Consider the following 17818-nt stretch of genomic DNA (forward strand, 5'->3'; position numbering starts at 1 on the left):
AATAACCGAAAAGTAACAAAAATTATGACGGGACATGACGGGTGTATGTGTTTCTGCAGGAGAATATACAGCCGAGCACCGCAATGCATGTGCTAGCAAGACTTCACTCGCTGCATTTGTGTTGATGCAACGATGAGGTTCATGTTTGTCCCCTTCGTCCACACATAATCAAAATCTCAACCGTCAACCTCAAATTTCTAATTAGAAACTCTTTCGTTTCGTCCCTCAGTGTTTACTTGAAATGGAAATATGTAATACTGACCAGAGTTGCCGAAGTTGTGAATATTGTTCTGGATGGGCACGAGTTTTGTATTTTCAAACAGGTGCAAATGACGAGGAAATGCTGCTTGGCAGCTCTTGTCTTCTCTACTCTGTATGCATACAACGAGCGAACTAATACACGCACACCGGATGAATTGGAGATTGAAGAAACTTGTAACATGTGCAACATATGCGACGGTGTGTAATTCTTTTTTACTTAAGATGGAAAGGGAGCAGTTTCCGACAGAAAAAATCTTGCATGTGGTTGAAACGACCATTATTAGATAGTCGTACTCGCGTAACACGTGCTAAATATAAGACAGTATGTGTTGTTACTTGACTGGGGAAGAATTTTATTGCCTATTAAGTAATAGGTTTGTTACCTAAAAGGCAATTTTGCGCTATTGCTTCTAAAGTAATAAGGAAAAGTTTTGCGTGTACCTGTACTGCCAGTACCCGGATAACTGTTCCATAATGAAAAACAACATGTTGAGAAAACGGCGATTACTATTATCCGTGAATTTTCGAATTTCCAGCAATTACATCCAGAACCGATGACGAACAGTTTCATGGCACCACAAGTTTATCGTTGAGAACAAAAAACCATGGATGGAATTGGTTTTACGTTATATAACTTAAAAAAAAAGACAAAATGGGACAAAATATGCGGGTACATTTCAAAAGTACTCGCATATTTTGACCCATCACATATAAATTCAGTCAGCAGCCAGCAGTATCATGGCAACGTAGATTGTCCTACCGAAAAACAACATTAGTCTAGGTAATTAAATGACATACTTCTATATGCCTAAAATAATCCGATATACACTAATCTGGAGCAAAATTATATGTTTGCAGTTTGTACCACTATGCAGTGGGACTGTAATGCGGGTACTTTCAATATGGGACAAAAACAACTTGGTATTTTTTCCATGTTTTTCCATACAAAAGTATCAATTTTAATTTTTTTCCAGAAAATATGATAACAATTGAGTCAATTCCCGATGATAGCTCAAAAGTGACCAAAATCAGTATGGGACAGTTATGCGGGTACCGGCAGTGTACCCGTCCCTAGATTATAATATCCGCATTGGAACCATTTCAATTGCATTTTGTCCAAATCGAGAAATCAATTTTTGAAACCCGATTACAATATCCTCTCCGTATCGGTATCGATCCCATCCGCATCCGCATCTGCAGTTGTCAGAAAAATCATATCCATATCATACCTAGCGAGTAATTAAGTATCGGTGTTGGTTTGGGCGATCCAAATAAAAAGCTCATCTTTTTTAATGACGCAATAACTCGAAATATATGTAAAAACACTAGGAATTTCGGTACGTTTTTCAAAAGAGTGCACTTGAAAACATTCTGAAATAATTTATTTGTATTTTTAACTATCAATTGTTACTACTAGTCGTGCTGAATTGTGGGAGTGTAGCATCTCTTTCTGATTTTTGCTTCACTGGAATACTGATTGTTGTCAAACAGTTCCAGGTAAATTTGTTTCACAAACTAAATGTGTTTATTGTTAGACGTTTTGTCTTTGCATCTATAAACAAATATCGTTAACATTGTAATTATTGGTTTTATTATTTTACATTCCAACAGTTGAGACTAGGGTTGTTAATTTACTTAAATTGTGAGATAGCTAAACTCAAGACTAAATAGATGTTTCTGAACATATGGAAATTTGAATTGAACAAATCATTCAAAGTTGTCTAATAATGTTTGGATGTTTATCTTACTATAATCTCACTTGGCGTTTTTAAAAGGCTCAATTTTTGGTAAGTTTAATTTTTGTTGTGTCATACATTGCAATATAGTGAAAATGTTTTTTCATCGATTTATGTTTCGACAGTTATAATTTTTCAATTCATAAATTCTATTAACATATAGTAAACAAACGAATTCCTCTTGTTGCGAACCTCACTATTTGATATATTTTTAGTGTTTTATTTCCTGGTATTGCAATTACATTAGTTGAATGTATAATGGGATATAGGTAAGTATAAATAAACTGTTATCGGTAAGCTAGTATCACCTCTAGATATTATTTACAATGATAGAGGAGCAATATAAAAAAATTTCGTAAGTAGCTATAGCTTGCCCACACCTAACACGTTTTGCAAATGTGTTTCCGAAGCAAATTGGCAATAATAAACAAATTCATTAATATGCTAGAAATCATTATATGACTAATTCAATACAATTGTGGAGAGCTACTAAGGTACATACATGATGAAAGAAGCTCCTAAACTGTTCGCAATAGACTAGATAAACATGAAGTAAGAAAATAGCTTGTATTGAAGCTGAAGGTAAATAAAAAAGGTGGTGAAAATGAAGTTTGAAATTTTTTTATAACGTTAGCAAACTGACAAATTTCAATATAAGAAACTGGTTCTGAACGAACGATTTTTTTTCAAAACAGCATTTTGGAAAACGTCTGCATGGGTAATCTAAATACAATATTGAAAATGCAGATCATTAGGATTTATCATATACCGCTGATATGATCATTTCCATATCAAAGTATTGTTTGTTGCTTACCAAAGGACGCGAAAGAAGATTCTAACAGGAACATTTTTTGTTTTTATTACTCACGTGTTTATAAGGTTCTCCTTAAATTGAAGGAATACATATAATTATATACAACTATATTTTTGTCCAATCTTTTACAGCTTACCAAACTAAATCATCATTTTGTCACCTTAGGCTTCATTCAAAATATATCACTATTCTTAAATAATTTAAGCTATGATGGTGTTTGAATATGCAATATTCTATGTATACTAGCTGTATAAGTGATACGGAATGATTTAAGCATCTTTTTGAAGTACAAACGTATCAGAATTGAAAATCTCAATATGGTTTGACAAATTGAAATGTAACTTACCAACTGCGTCGGAGTGAAGCGGTTTAAAATCTTTAAAGGCCGACCATGCATTAGAGGTGCGATTGTGGAAATGTATTTTTGTTTTCCAGATATCATTCTGAAAAAAAAACACAACTGTTGAAATAAAGCATTCCAAATAACAATGAAAAAATGAGATGATCCCGTTTTGTTCACAGTTAGCCAATTACCTAAACATTATGCTAATGCAGTCCAAAAAATAATCCCAAATCAAAGGGTTTTATAAAGCTAGAATAGTTTTAGTAAAATTCATTTTTCGAAGATATATTTGGCACTCAGTCAAATTTGAATTAAGAATTAATATGTCCTTCTACGGATGGCGGTGATATCGATATGTATCACCAGTTTTTTTTTTTGATAATGCTTCTGCATTCTTCGTCGGATTGTTTACAGATTATTTTGGTCGTCCAATTTCTTGAATAACTAAATCGGGTTTAATCATGGTATAAACCAAATCTTCAAAAAAAACCTTTTCTGTAGAGTCGAATCGGATCACTATGGTATGCTGCATACCGAAGATGATTAGAGCAAGATATGTGATTTCCAGTTCATTTGTGCATTTTGGACGCGGCCACTTTTACGACTTAAGTGCTAGGGTTCTTAAACCCGAGCCCAACCTGTACCCGTCGTTTTCTCAGACTGCCCATTCTGTCCTCAAAGCAACTGACCGTATTGCCCAACAGGCAAACAATTTCTTGGATCACTTTGATTTCCGAAAAAATAATATTTTCACTAAACTATCTTCACTCACTTGTTAGAAATATTCCTAATTATTCCAACGACATTGAAAACTGCAGCTTTCCAAAATTTTCTAGCAGCTGAAGCTAAAATTCGACACGGAGAAAACTACATCACATCACTTTGCTGTTGAGAGTGAACTTATTTTGATTTTTTCTCAAACAACTAACTATTGTTTCAATCTATATAAAATCTCAAAATGCACAAAATTCTGCTGGTATGATTAGTATGAATATTTTGTACAAATATCAATAGTTCGGATAGAAATGAGCAATGGTCCATCTTGCCCGCCCTGTCCGCATTACCCGTTGTTCCCCTACTACGTTTTGAGCAGCTTGACAAATATTCAGTTGAATACTTCTTGTATGTATGTATGGCTCAGTTCTGAATATACTTTTCATCCGTGATCCGTAATCGGGTGAATCTGCTGAACGTAATCGGCAAACAATAGCAAAAAGTGATAAAAATTCGGAACAACGAGATGCGATGATTTACAGTTTGGAGAAAAAAGCAACTTCACACGGCTATACATGTTTACTAGTGTTTCGTTTCAAATTGTCGCACATATCAACTTACATCTATGAGTCGCACTTCATTTACGTATGATTCCAACATCCCTTTCAAGTGAATAACAAAGGTTAAACTATATGTAAACATTTCCATGTAAAACTGTTTTCATTTCAAAATCAAATAAAAATCATTCGAAGCTCGGTAAACATTCATTTGAGATTCAAAATTCAAACACTTAATGTCTATATGTCATAACACGAGAATTGAAAGTGTTTTCCGTTTAAAAACGTGGTGTTGCACGATAAATAATTCTAAAGTGTTTCGCATATGAATTCTATATATTTTGACCAGTAGAGCGAATTCAAGTGCAAAACACTTCATAATTGGCCCTGACGACTCTGTTGATATTAGTTTGATTTTTACTTGCGAAAGTGAAGGAGGGAAATATTTTTGCTTTTGTTTTCACACATAAATTGACAATTGCATATGGGTCATTCCATGTCAAGTGTCCGAGGAAATGCATCGACCATCTCCGATTTCGACCAAAATTTGTGAGACGATGTATTTTGGTCCGGAACTTATAAGTACAAAGTGTTGTACCGATTGGTGGACCCCTCGGCCAATGGGACTGCCTCCACTTTTTGCGAATTTAGCAAAACACCCTTTTTATTTTGTGAATATCTCGGGACCAAATATTTTTCCTGGTTGATTGTACTTTTGAATTCTGTAGTTTTACATGCAGTTAAGGAATAAAAAAGCGTGACTTTCGATTTACATCTCAATATGCTCTAAGTCACTTTTTGACGTGTTCAGCCTTATTGGAATCAAGAGATATAGTCGCAAAAAATCGAAAAATGCGACGGATGTCACCTTTCCGAGAGGAGATGTCTACAAGTATCTTATAAACAACGCATATAATACTCATTACCGAGGAATTCTAGGCCAAACTACGTTTGAAGGAATCGTTTTTACCTCAACCAGATAAGATTCGATATATAAAAGAGTAATATATAAAAGAGTATTTTCATAACACTTAAAACACGTTACTTCAGCAGCTCACGCATCTCCTCATCAATATCAATTTCGTGTCCTCCTCCGGCATTCTGTACTGTATCGTACACCAAGCGCTGCGCTACAAGTCTGTCTTTTTCCAAATTCATGACTACGCACTCTTTGTTCACGAAGAAACCTCGCTCCAACGTGGCATTGCCATGCGATAGAATCAGAATCTTCTTAATAAACACAGTAAAGTTAGGAAGTTTCTTGCCTGAAGCAGCTATCAGATCTCTACAAAAAGTATCAAGGTAGGAAGTCAGCAATGTCTTCGTCGAATGCATACTCAATAGTTGTGAGTATTCTTGGCGACATCTATCAGCTACAGTTCCCGCGAGATTATCGTTGTGAACCATTTGCTCTAGGCAAAATTCGAGCCATTTGAATGCTACTACCGGGGAGCTTACCTTGGTCAAGTTAGCTTCCAATAGAAAGATGAATAAAAATAAAACTGTTTTATGCACTGTAACTATTTTAAGATAAAACTAAAAATAATAAAAGACATAGGGTGTCGAACGTCTCCGGTAGTGGTTTTCTTCGGTCGGTTTTCTTATTTATTTATTTCGTCAAGCAAATGTAGACTACAGTTATAATGTTTTCTTATGTCAGCCATCTATTCCGGGTCACAGAACTAGTCTTTTTTGGTTAATTATTCGAGGAAATTTAGATAAGAAATTTTGGTCTTGTGATCGCCATGAGATGGCTGACAAAAAATGGGTTTGAATGGCACAATCCCACCCCCACTGGCACAATCTCACCCCGGCTTGTAATGTTCAGTGAAATTCTCGGTTTTGTTTTCCCGGTTCCAAACGATTCCACGAAAAAAAACACAAACCTCACAAAAACAGTGTTATATCGTTGCAAAAACAGCGACTCTGTTATCTGAGAGAACTTCCATGCGTCTGCAGGTTTGACCATAATCCAGCGCTGCCATCACTAAAAGTGCTTTACGAACTAATTTCATTTTTGTCATATGACTTACATTTTAAGTTTAGTAAAGCGGGCAATGTATGCAGTTTGCGAGGATACGAAAATGCACGGGAATAGAAGGTGTGACTTTTGGGCTTAGAAAAAATTTTCCCTCGTCCAGACGGGACACGAACCCGCAATCTCCGTTGTCTCCGGCAAGGTGTTTTGGCCAATCAAACTACTGGGTAAGGTATAACTAGTTCTAAACCAAAGTCGAATCACCCTCTACTATTGTGTTCCCGTATCTCAGCACGCCAACGATGAACTGCACACACTGCCCGGTGGGAGTTTATTTTTGTAACTGAGAGAGTGATCTCTTCACGCACACAGTGTATAACGACTTAGTTATACCTTTCCCAGTAGTTTAATTGGCCAAAACACCTTGCCGGAGACAACGGATATTGCGGGTTCAAGTTCCGTCTGGACGAGGGAAAATTTTTTTCTAAGCCTAAAAGTCACACCTTCTATTCCCGTTCATTTTCGCATCCTCGCAAACTGCATACATTGCCCGCTTTACATCACTAAAATGGTTAAAGTCGCAAGTTGCAGAAAGATGTCGTTAGCATTCCAAAAAGTAAGAATTTGAAATCTTACACGTGATTGCTGGAGTTTTTTGTTCTAGCTTGGATATCTGTTATCTGTGCTAGTACTAAACCAAAAATCAGCTGCTACTAGTTGCGACTTACCCAGTAATGCGAATTTTAGCAACCATTATTTTCGTGTCAAATCATGTTAAAAATCGTTAATCAGCAGTTTTCGTATCGATGTTTTTCCTACAGTAGGCTATGCTGAATGCCGGTGTATGCAACACGACCGTAATTGTGTTCGGGGGTCTTTCAAAACTGACGCCCAGTAGTATGAAGACCCCTAGGGAATAATTAGTACTAGGAAACAGTTTGTTATTGAGAGAACAGTGTATTAAACAAAAGTAAGCGTTGTTAAATGGAATAAAATTAAACAAAAGAAAAGGGAACATGGCCAACTAATTTTCAACTGAACAATACTTGAATACTTGAAATATATTTGTCAAAAACAATAACATTGAAATTATATTTTATATAATGCATTTAGTTGAAAATTGGAGTTGTCGACCAGCGACAATCGATTTTTCTCTCATGCCGTACATTATACCTAACGTCGGAAGTAGTACGCTGTATAGCACATCCAGGGTGGTCGGTATTACCGACATTTCGAAAAACCGGCATTCCGGTATCCATAAAAATAAAAACCGATAAAACCGGTAAAAACCGGTATTTTTTATTTTTTTCGGATTAATACAAACCAGGGGTGACTCGTGGTCTTTAAACCTACTTTTTCAACTACAAAATTCTAAAAATCATAGTTCGGGGAAGTAATGATTGCCCGCAAAAAAACGCAAGTCACTCTCTCTGTACTATTTTAAGATAAAACTAAAAATAATAAAAGACATAGGGTGTCGAACGTCTCCGGTAGTGGTTTTCTTCGGTCGGTTTTCTTATTTATTTATTTCGTCAAGCAAATGTAGACTACAGTTATAATGTTTTCTTATATTCTATACATTATTTCCAGTAGTTAGTGGTTTTTTATTTGATTTCTGCCCATGGTGATGTCGATATTTTCGCAGTGCTGATTATAGTTACGCATCATCCGATTTACTGAGCCATTTTTTGAATAGTTAGCTCTGTGAGAGCTTTCCGAAAATATTTTACGATTTCTTAATTGACGACTGAGTGCATAAAAATTTAGTTGTGATAATAATTTAGTAGATTGCACGCGTTGAGAAATAATTTCTGCCGCAGTTTTATGCAAAAACCTGCCGAAGTAAGCCACTACCGAAGACGTTACCTACATAAATTTGGATTTGAAATTTATTTTCTGCTTAGCGTCTCAAGTTACATCTATGTATGGACGTGTCGCTGCATGATTATGTTTTGCAGTTATGAGTACCTCTGCTTCATTACGATCCAGATTTTTTGTAAGATTAGGACCTCTGCGACCATTGTTTTAATCTTTTGTGGTATACGATCCAGATATAACACTGGATAACAGTGTTTGAAAAACTCCAATGAATGAATCTAGTGATATGATTACGGAGAACATAATTTCGAAACTAATGTAATAACAAAAAACATGCAGATTTTTATTTAAATTTTCTTTCACATCGCAAAACTTAGTTTTAAATTAGTGAATAACTTTAAATTTCGTAAAAAAAAACAATATTTGAAACTTTTGAGAAAAGTATATGAATGAAGTAAAAAAAAAGAAATCACGATCAGACCAGAATTTACTTTTTACGAATCCGAATGAATCGAAGGTAAATACTTCTTTATTCTGTTCGATGCTCTGTAAACAGTTCGTCCAAATTATTATTATTATGATTATTTTATTAACTTTAGCTCCTGATGGAGAAACAAAAAATGTGACATATGACAGTAATTTTCGGATGAAATTCTTTATTGATTGATTATTTTATCCTATAAACACTTTGTATCAACAAAAAATAAATTCCGAATCCAAAGTTATATTTATTTATTATTTTTTTTAATTTTACTTTTAAATAGCACAAAATAAATAATGACTTGCGATTTTTCGCTGACATGATTGTGATTACAGCCTCAACCTATGATTTTCATAATTTGTAGTTAAAATGGTAGGTTCAAAACTCACGCGTTGCCTCTGTTAGTATGAGTGTGTAAAGATATTAGCTGTTCTACTTAAAAAATAAATGTTTTGCTTTGTTGATATGAAGTTTTTTGACATATTATCGATACACACAAACACATCGTCTGAATCCAAGCAGAACAAAAAAAAGATAACAAAAATTGATAAATAGGTAAGGGTGAATTAAAATTTAATGTTGCTTCTGTCTAAATGTATTTATTACACAGGGTGTTGGGGAGCTCACTTAAAATCCTTCAAGGGACGATAGAGGACCATATTTGATGAAAAAAAAATCCTTCTACACATATGGTCAAAAGTCAACTACTGCAGAGTTATTCACTATTTTCAGTTTTCAATTATGTTTGCCTTTAACGAGCAGAAAATTGTGAATTCTACCGCACTAAACGAGGGCTTTTAAAGTGAAATTGTGTCTAAACTAAAAAAGTTAGATGCTTGGTGTCAAAGAACAACTAGTAGAGTAGACTTCAATGTTTAATTTGGTTAACAACAAACCCCATATTTATCACACATTTTAGAGAGAAAATTGCTGTTAAGTTCTCAAAAACATTTGATTTCATATTTGTTCCTTTCTAAGTGCTTCTTATTCTTCCTAATGCGACGTTTTTGAGGCTTTATTGATTACGGAATTTTCTCAGCTTTCCAAGGGAACCAACAGAATTGAGGTAGCTATCATACTTCTTGTGATAGACCTCGTTAAAGGTAACCGAAAACTAGAAAAAGAGAATAACTCTGCAGTAGTTAAATTTTGTCCATATGCGCAGAAGGATTTTTTTCATCAAATAGGGTCCTCTATCACCCCTTAATGAATTTGATTTAAAGTGAGCTACCTAACTCCCTGTATACATCGTCATGTGATTTGTAACGCATACCTGAGTGAGTAGCATTCATTAGCCTAACAATGATTTATGAATAATGTGACAATTTTTTTTTTCAATTTAAAGAAAAATACCAAAAATACCGGTTTTTCGCCTCTCCAATACCGGTATTTCGATATTGAAGAAAAAAATCGGTTTTACCGGTTTTTGTTTTACCGGTAAACCACTCTAAGCACATCTGATTTGCTATACAGCGCAGTACTTCCGACGTTATGTATAATATACGCTATGAGAGAAAAATCGAATGTCGCTAGTCGAAAAGTTCGATTTTCTACTTGGGCGACAATATTCTTTCTCAAAAATGATGTCACATCATACACTGAAAAAAGTTGTACTTCTACATAGTTTCCAGATATGTTCTATAAGAGTGCTCATTATACCCCGTAGGTGCTCATTATGCCCCAGTGGGGTGCTCATTGTGCCCCACACATCGACTGATTGCTAGTTTTTGATGCATGAATTTAATTTGTGTTTTTCACCATTATACGATAAACTTTTCAATTTGTGAATAGTGTACCTTTAATTATAGATATTTAATTCAAGTTTTGCACTGAAGACAGCTTAAAATTTTTGTCGTTTTCCATGCTTAAATCAGCAACCAAGTTAGGGTGCTCATTATGCCCCTATTACCCCTAATTACTGAAATTTTGGGTTTATGAATAATGAAAATAATTTTATCTCGTTAACGGTCAGTTCTACAGTTGTAATATTTTCGACAAATTTATGTCAACTGATGATAAACACAACTTTGCCAAAGAAACAAAATGGCTAGCACCATTTATTCAGAAGATAGATGTCAGCGCCATCTGTAGAAAAAAAATTAAAGCTGCCTGAATACATTTTTCAAAAAGATCTTTTTATGGTGAACAACATTGCTGAAGACATGAACACTGTGGAAACAATTGTTAAGGAGTTATGAGGTTTTGTTGCACCAACGGATCAATTTTCCCCACTGTGCGGCAGTGTATAGACCAAGGGGCTCGTGTTGCTGTCAAACTCCATACATTTTCCATCTACCACTCATTGATTCTGGTACCCACTTTTTGGTTGGTTTACCCTAAAACAAGTGAAATAGAGTAAACGTCCCATTTTGTCGGTAGACTTATTCTCGAGTAAATGTTGTTTTAGGTGGAAAAAACAAGAGCTCAACATTTGTTTTCAGTACAATGTGCACTTGCAATGAATAAGATTAGTTTTGTAAGCATTTGAAATGAAATATTGACGCCGTGATGAATTTATGATTGGTAGGCACAATGTTGACGTTTATAGGCCCCTGGTCAGGGCCAATAGAGAGTGGCGCAGACAGAAATTCATTCAAATTAGCAACACGGTTTTCGAGTGTTGCGTTGCGTCAGCAATGTTTCTTGCAGCCGCATTTTTTGCGCAAGTTTCCAATGACTTCAACGATGTGATGATGTTGTGTATTGTGTTCAAAACAAGTTGAAAATCCGATCAAAACAAAAATAAAGTGCGTTTTTAGTAACAATAAAAAACAGTGAACCGTATAGAATGTAAGTTTCTTTCGGTATCCAAAGAATCCGATTGTGAGAAAGCTGTGGGTGGATTTCTGCTGTCTTTCGGTAGACTGTTTTATTGCCGGAAACATCCGATTTTGCAGTGTAAGTAAACTTGAAAATAATTGCAAGTGATGAATGAAGTTTTTTGTCATTTTAATAGCTTCACTTTAGTTACGAGAGGTATCTTTTTTCTGTTATTATTACAATTTCCTTTCCAAAAAGTCTAGTGAACAGTAATGTTTATTTACTTTGCTCGTTTGATTCAGCGTTTGACGGTTCGTTTGGTGGTTGTGCCACCTTATCTATTCACTCTGCTGTATTGGACGTAATTGAAAAAAAAAAAACAGTAACATGGTTAACTAAATTTTCGAGACAAAAACATTTCATTCAAAACCGTTACCATTGATGTAAATATTGAGTTAGATGTTTGAATGTAATGTTGTGGCATTCATGACGTATAGAACATTGTGTAACGGTTTGATTAAGAATAGGCGTGGTTTACATTTGGGGCCATCCACATACCACGTGGACAGTTTTTTAACGTTTTCAACCCCCCCGTGGACAACTGCCCATATAAATTCTAAAAATTTTGTATGAACCGTGGACATCACCCAAAGCTGTCCACGTGGTATGTGGATGGTCCCTTTTCTCATCAGCAGTTTTATGTTATGAAGTGCATTTCAGATGCACGATTATCATTAGCGAAGTTGAATTAAGGGGAGACCCTGCTCTATAAAGTTGAAAAATAACATTTTTTTGTGATTTGTTTTTCAGTTGTTTGAGGTAAGCTTTCGGATATTTTGGCTTTTGATTGAGGTACATTTGAAGATGTATTTTGCATATCGTGGGTTCAAATATAGTGAGTATTGCTGTTGGCAGCTTTTTTCTCGAAATCATGTTTTTTCAACTGGTAGTGAGTTTTTCATAGCATCTACTGAACCGATTTGGCTGAATTTTTTTTCTAGCGTGTAAAAATGGATTATCTAACTCGTTACCTAGCCGTTTTTTTTTTCAATGTTTCATGATTTTTTGAATAGTGATTTTTCATGAAAAAAATTATTTTTTTTTAACCAAAATTTTACTAAAATGGCATTCACGACATGCAAAATACATCTTCAAATATTCCTTAATGAATAGCCAAAATACCCCAACATTTCACTTTACTCTAAACATCTGAAAAAAATTACAAAAATTCATAATTTTTCCACCTTCCAGAGGGGTGGTTAGGGTCCCCCGTTAACAGCACGTTCAAATTTTAAAGATGCGATTGTTTTTGTAAGCCAACAGAGTTATATGCCCCTATTACCGGGCGGCTTGTTTCGTGCCCCTATTATTATATTATATTCCTATGCAACATTCATGCAGCAAATCATACTTATTTAACACAATTACCTTTTTGATAGCTATCGTTGCCTTTGTTTCCATATTCCTAGGAAGTTCTGCTGCTATGCAAATTGACAACTGTTTTTTTAAGACGCTTAATATCTCTGGCATTTGTTCTACAACAGCCGCCCACAAATTTTACTCCATATTCGATCCATTGTGGCACATAGGTTTCTAGAGGAACACAGTTTTCCTCCCCTGTCCATGAACCGCTTCCATCCCAAACTTCCGCTGAGTTTGGATATACGATTAATGGAATTTTGTCTTCATTAGATGAACCCAAATCATGAACGGACTTCAGCAATTGCAGTGTGTGTTGCGGATGTACACAATTTACGCCCACGGCAAGTAAATTATTGTTTTTCAGTAAACGCGCTTTGTTCCACACACCAACGGCAGCATCGGCAAAATTTTCACCGTGAGCAGTACTTACACCATCTTTACATTGAAACGAAATCCAAAATCGCACTGTTGGATGCTCTGTAGACATTAGTTCCAATAAAGCATCGGCTTCACTTAAACAAGGGATTGTCTCAATAGCTAATGCATCTGCTCCGGCTTCTACAATAGCGTTAATTCTGGGCCGGTGCCAATTTTGAATGCGAGCCAATGGAACGGTATCTGCGTAACTACCAGTGTACTCCGAACCATCGTGTAAATGTGCACCATATGGTCCGATTGAGCCAACTACCCATGGAATTTTGTTTGATTTATTTTCCAACTTTTCCGCTAAATATTGAGAGCGGGCAAGTTTGGCAAGTTCCACTGCGGTTTTTATTAGTTTTAAACTATCTTCTTCATTCATATCCAAATAATCCATATATCCTTCAATCGACGCCTGGTATGTATTAGTCAAAATACAATCAGATCCAGCTCTTAGGAAATCTAAATGGGTTTCGATAACTGCATTTGGATTGGTAACATTGAATCTGGAACTCCATAACGGATCATTATCAATTGCTTGCCCAGCATGGGTTGCCAGCTGTGTAGAAAACCCTCCATCAATGACAATGATTCGTTTTATACCTTGCTTGAGGGAACGAGATCTATCTCGCAATGGTGGTAACGTGAATGGTGCTGCGCTGAATGGATCGTCGTCCGGTGTGTTTGAAACGTTTTCCGGTGAAAACTGAGCTTGTGGTTGTGAAAATGTTGCAATGGGTTGGCTTTGAATAGTTTGAACTAATGGTAGAGAAGGATGCCGTGATGTGGGTTCGGGTGGTGTTTTCAGACTGCCTTGAGACCCCTGTTGGCGAATTTTATCGAACTCTTCACCGAAGATGTGGTCTTCCGTCATTTGAGCGAAAGGGGTTGGATCACCAAAAGGATTCCACGTTTGCTGCGTTTGGATATTGATGTTGGATGGAGTAAGATGAGGATTTGACAAACGTGATTCATAAGTTGCTGGAATGGATCGAAGGTTCTGTTCAGATCCGTTTCCTCCAGACGATGCTTCTGGTGGCTGATAATTGTTGGACGATGCATCATATGGAGCGAGGAACTTTGACGTTTCGGTAGTGTACGCTTTATTGAAAGCGGACGTATCACTCATATTTCGTCGGTGTCCTGTTATATGCGATTGCTTTGGAGGTATAAGGGTTCCGGGTGGAATAGAACCACTTCCGCTAGAGCCGTAAGAAGCAGTTCCGGATATCGAGGTACCAGGTGCATGTATTGGTGACTGAAGTATTGACGAATTTGACGACGCTTGCGACACACTCCCTGTACAGCTTTGTGCATCAGAATGAGCAAGGGGAACAACTTGGCCAACAACAGCATCCGCTTCCCGGAATGGATCCGGAAAAGCTGTTTGAAAAATACTGCTGCCGGCTGATTCATTTGTTAGCGGAGGGGGAAAGTTTGCAGTGAAGCTGGCGACAAAAGCCTCCGGTTGAGATACTTTTTCTTGCGTTATTGATAAAGCCATCCCTGGAGTTGGTGATGATAAAATATTCTTGGGAGACGGATTGGGCGGAAGCCCAAGTGAGAAGCTATTGTTTACTGTTGATTGTGATGCTTTCGGGCGTTGGCGAGGGGCAACAGATGTGCCCGCCTCTGTAGTTAGGACGATTGACGATTTCGTTGCTTTAGTGTTAGCCACACCAGTAGAGGGAATGCGTTTAGATTCACTTTCGAATGGTGGTACAGCTAGAAGCTCAATCGGTGGAACTGCACACTTAGTTAAATTTCTTACGGGGTTTGTTTTTCCAGCAATTTTAAAAGCAATCTCACAGACTTGATAAATATTCGGACGTTTATCAGCATCTGGTTCAAGCATGTATCTGATCAACTGATGCATTTCTTTGGAATATTTGGAATTATCTGGAATACTAAAATGACCACTTTGAATAGCAAGTGCGCTCTCTCCAAAAGGCAGGGTAAAAAAGCAGAGTTTATACAATAAGCATCCGAGTGCCCAAATATCTGATTTAACCGTAATATCGTAGCCGCTGAATAAGTCGATCATTTCTGGTGCACGATAAGATAGGGTTGTATATTTTTGTATTTCCTCCTCAACTGCTGTCCTTCCGTGAGAGTTTGGATTTAAAACTCGAGCCGTAGCTGACCCAAAATCGCAAAGCACAAAATTTCCAATATCATTCTGCAGAATGTTCTCAATTTTAAGGTCGCGATGAATAATTGGTGTTTGACATTGATGCAACCGTGCTACTGCTTCTGCTATATCGCAAAAAATTTGCAGGACATCTTGTTCACTGAACCCATTGGGAACTCGCGCGTTCATTAAAGATAAAAGATTAGTTTTGCAATAGGGCATTAGAAGCAAAACCTCGTGAACTCCATTACCCTTTGGGTTAATACTATGGTCAATGTATCCAATGATGTTTTTATGACCACTCAAGTTACTTGCAATTTTAATTTCCCTGCTGCAGACACCCAGATCGTGCTCGTTGTTTACATATAATCGTTTCAGGGCATATTTATCTCCTTTCTGTCCTTTGACAAGAAATACAACTGCGAATCCCCCTTCAGCTAATACTTCTTCTACAGTTACAACGTTATCTTTGCTTAGTTTGAATGTTTTACCGACAAAACTGTTGGTTTCTTTGCTAGGAGTAGCTTCATTTTTAGTTTCGAATTTTGAGATCAATTTTTTCATTGCTTAGTAACTTTTTTGCTATCGTTGCAGTAGTAATGTTATAATTCAGTTCCCAAACACCTTCACTTTTAGATTTTATTCTTGTGATGTTTTGATTTTTCTACAGTTGACTTTATTTTCTACAATGTACAACATTCACCTTTTTGGTAGCCAAATCAACAAATAAAATGTTCTTTAGTACTTAACTTCTTGCTAACATATTATTTTAAACAGCACAATTATAGCCCTCTCGATCAAGTAGCAATAGAAAATGACTCATCGCTATTAGTAAATGATAACACTCTTATCGAAATACACTTTACGTTATTTTTGAAATTTTCTTAGTTTCGTCGTACTACTTGCTTTTCTTTCACTTTTTCACTTGGATTGCGAAAACTATAATTAATTTTATTTCAAAATGAGCAGCTTACACACGTTTTTATCAAGGAAAAATATTCGGAGTAAAGTACTCCAATAAAATTTATCATTAATAAAAATCGTCTTTTTGACAAGCCAGTGATATCCATTTGGCATCCAGAGATGCCAGTCTTTCTTAAAAAAACATGCGAGAAAAACATTTCGTTAGCGCTATCTGCACGTGAGATTAACGGATTTTCTTAGAGCAAGCGCACTAGTAAATTGTCATGCTGCTTTTTTCATTCACGGTCTCTCGTTTTTACTTTAATCTGATTAGGATCCACTCAGTTTGATATTCTGCACATCCTTTCTCTTTTCCCCGCACGAGTTCAATACGAGTTTGCTCAATTGGATAATTTTCATTCCAATTTTGATGGTGTCGCCATTTTATATGTATACAGGCACTCTATGATTTTGTATCGCCGTTTTTCGTTTTGGTGTGACGCTTCCCATAACGGTGAGCGCCTTGTCATCTCTGTAGTATTTTTAATAAACTGGGTACACGGTCGGAAATAATATACCGCAGAAGAAGAAGAATCAGGGATACCAAATGTGCAGATTTGTCTGCAAAACGCAGATTTTTGGAGTCCGTGTGCAGATATTCATTGATTTGCAGATATTTGCAGTTTTTCCACGGTTTCTGCAGTTTTTTTAGAGTCTCCTTATATTTGCGCAGATTTTCTTAAAATGTGTGCAGAGTTTTACAGACTTTTGCTTGCGCGAGCGAATTTTTTTCGGATCACGGATACATTTTTTTAGATTTCGAGCACATTTTTCCGGGTTTTCGAGCAGTTGCAGACATTTTTAAAAACACCTGGCATCTCTGAGAAGAATAGAAGCTACTCTTTCGAATAAAACGTGTGTTTCTTTACGCTCGTAACATTTTGGCGACGAGAAACGGGAAAAAGTAAAGATTTCGTTTGAGTTTGTCTATAGATAAAATAGACAGTGGTTCGAAACGATATGCGTAACAATTTCTGACATGGAATCGTAATTGCATTGGAAACAAGGAAAAACGTTTGGTTGAGTGATTATGACATAACCTCCAAACTAGCTTCCTAGTAAAGTGCTGCTCAACCGGAAAAGTAGCTGTTCAGTAAGGAACCACCGGTACATTCTACTTTGGTACAGTCGTCGTTCGATAACTGCAACATGTTTACATTGCAGTTATCGAATGCCGTTCGATAACTGCAACACTTGACACATGCCTAAATTTTGAGGGGGGTCCGTCACTACAATTTTTGTTTTCAATTATGTCGAAATGTATTTTTTTATTGGAATTGTAAGATTTATTATATACATCTGGTTAAGATTATTAATATCATTTATTAGCTCTAACTTGTATGTCGTACATCTGTTGAATTCGATTAGCTTTTCTTGACTGACGCAGTTTTTCTTGTGTTACACAAAAGTGACCCTACGA

The 17818-nt window shown here is 36.2% G+C and overlaps 1 protein-coding gene across 1 annotated transcript; it reads right to left on the minus strand.

Moving 5' to 3' along the window:
• Positions 1 to 1626: 1626 nt before the first annotated feature.
• Positions 1627 to 16502, minus strand: LOC129726502 (uncharacterized). Its single transcript, XM_055683294.1, has 2 exons — positions 12891 to 16502; positions 1627 to 3254 (listed from the first exon to the last, which is right to left on the minus strand). Exon 1 carries the CDS (start codon positions 15997 to 15999, stop codon positions 12928 to 12930), a length of 3072 nt encoding a protein of 1023 aa, XP_055539269.1. The 5' UTR covers positions 16000 to 16502; the 3' UTR covers positions 1627 to 3254; positions 12891 to 12927.
• Positions 16503 to 17818: the final 1316 nt, after the last annotated feature.

This window comes from Wyeomyia smithii, chromosome 1 (assembly GCF_029784165.1).
Source record: "Wyeomyia smithii strain HCP4-BCI-WySm-NY-G18 chromosome 1, ASM2978416v1, whole genome shotgun sequence".
NCBI lineage: Eukaryota > Metazoa > Arthropoda > Insecta > Diptera > Culicidae > Wyeomyia > Wyeomyia smithii.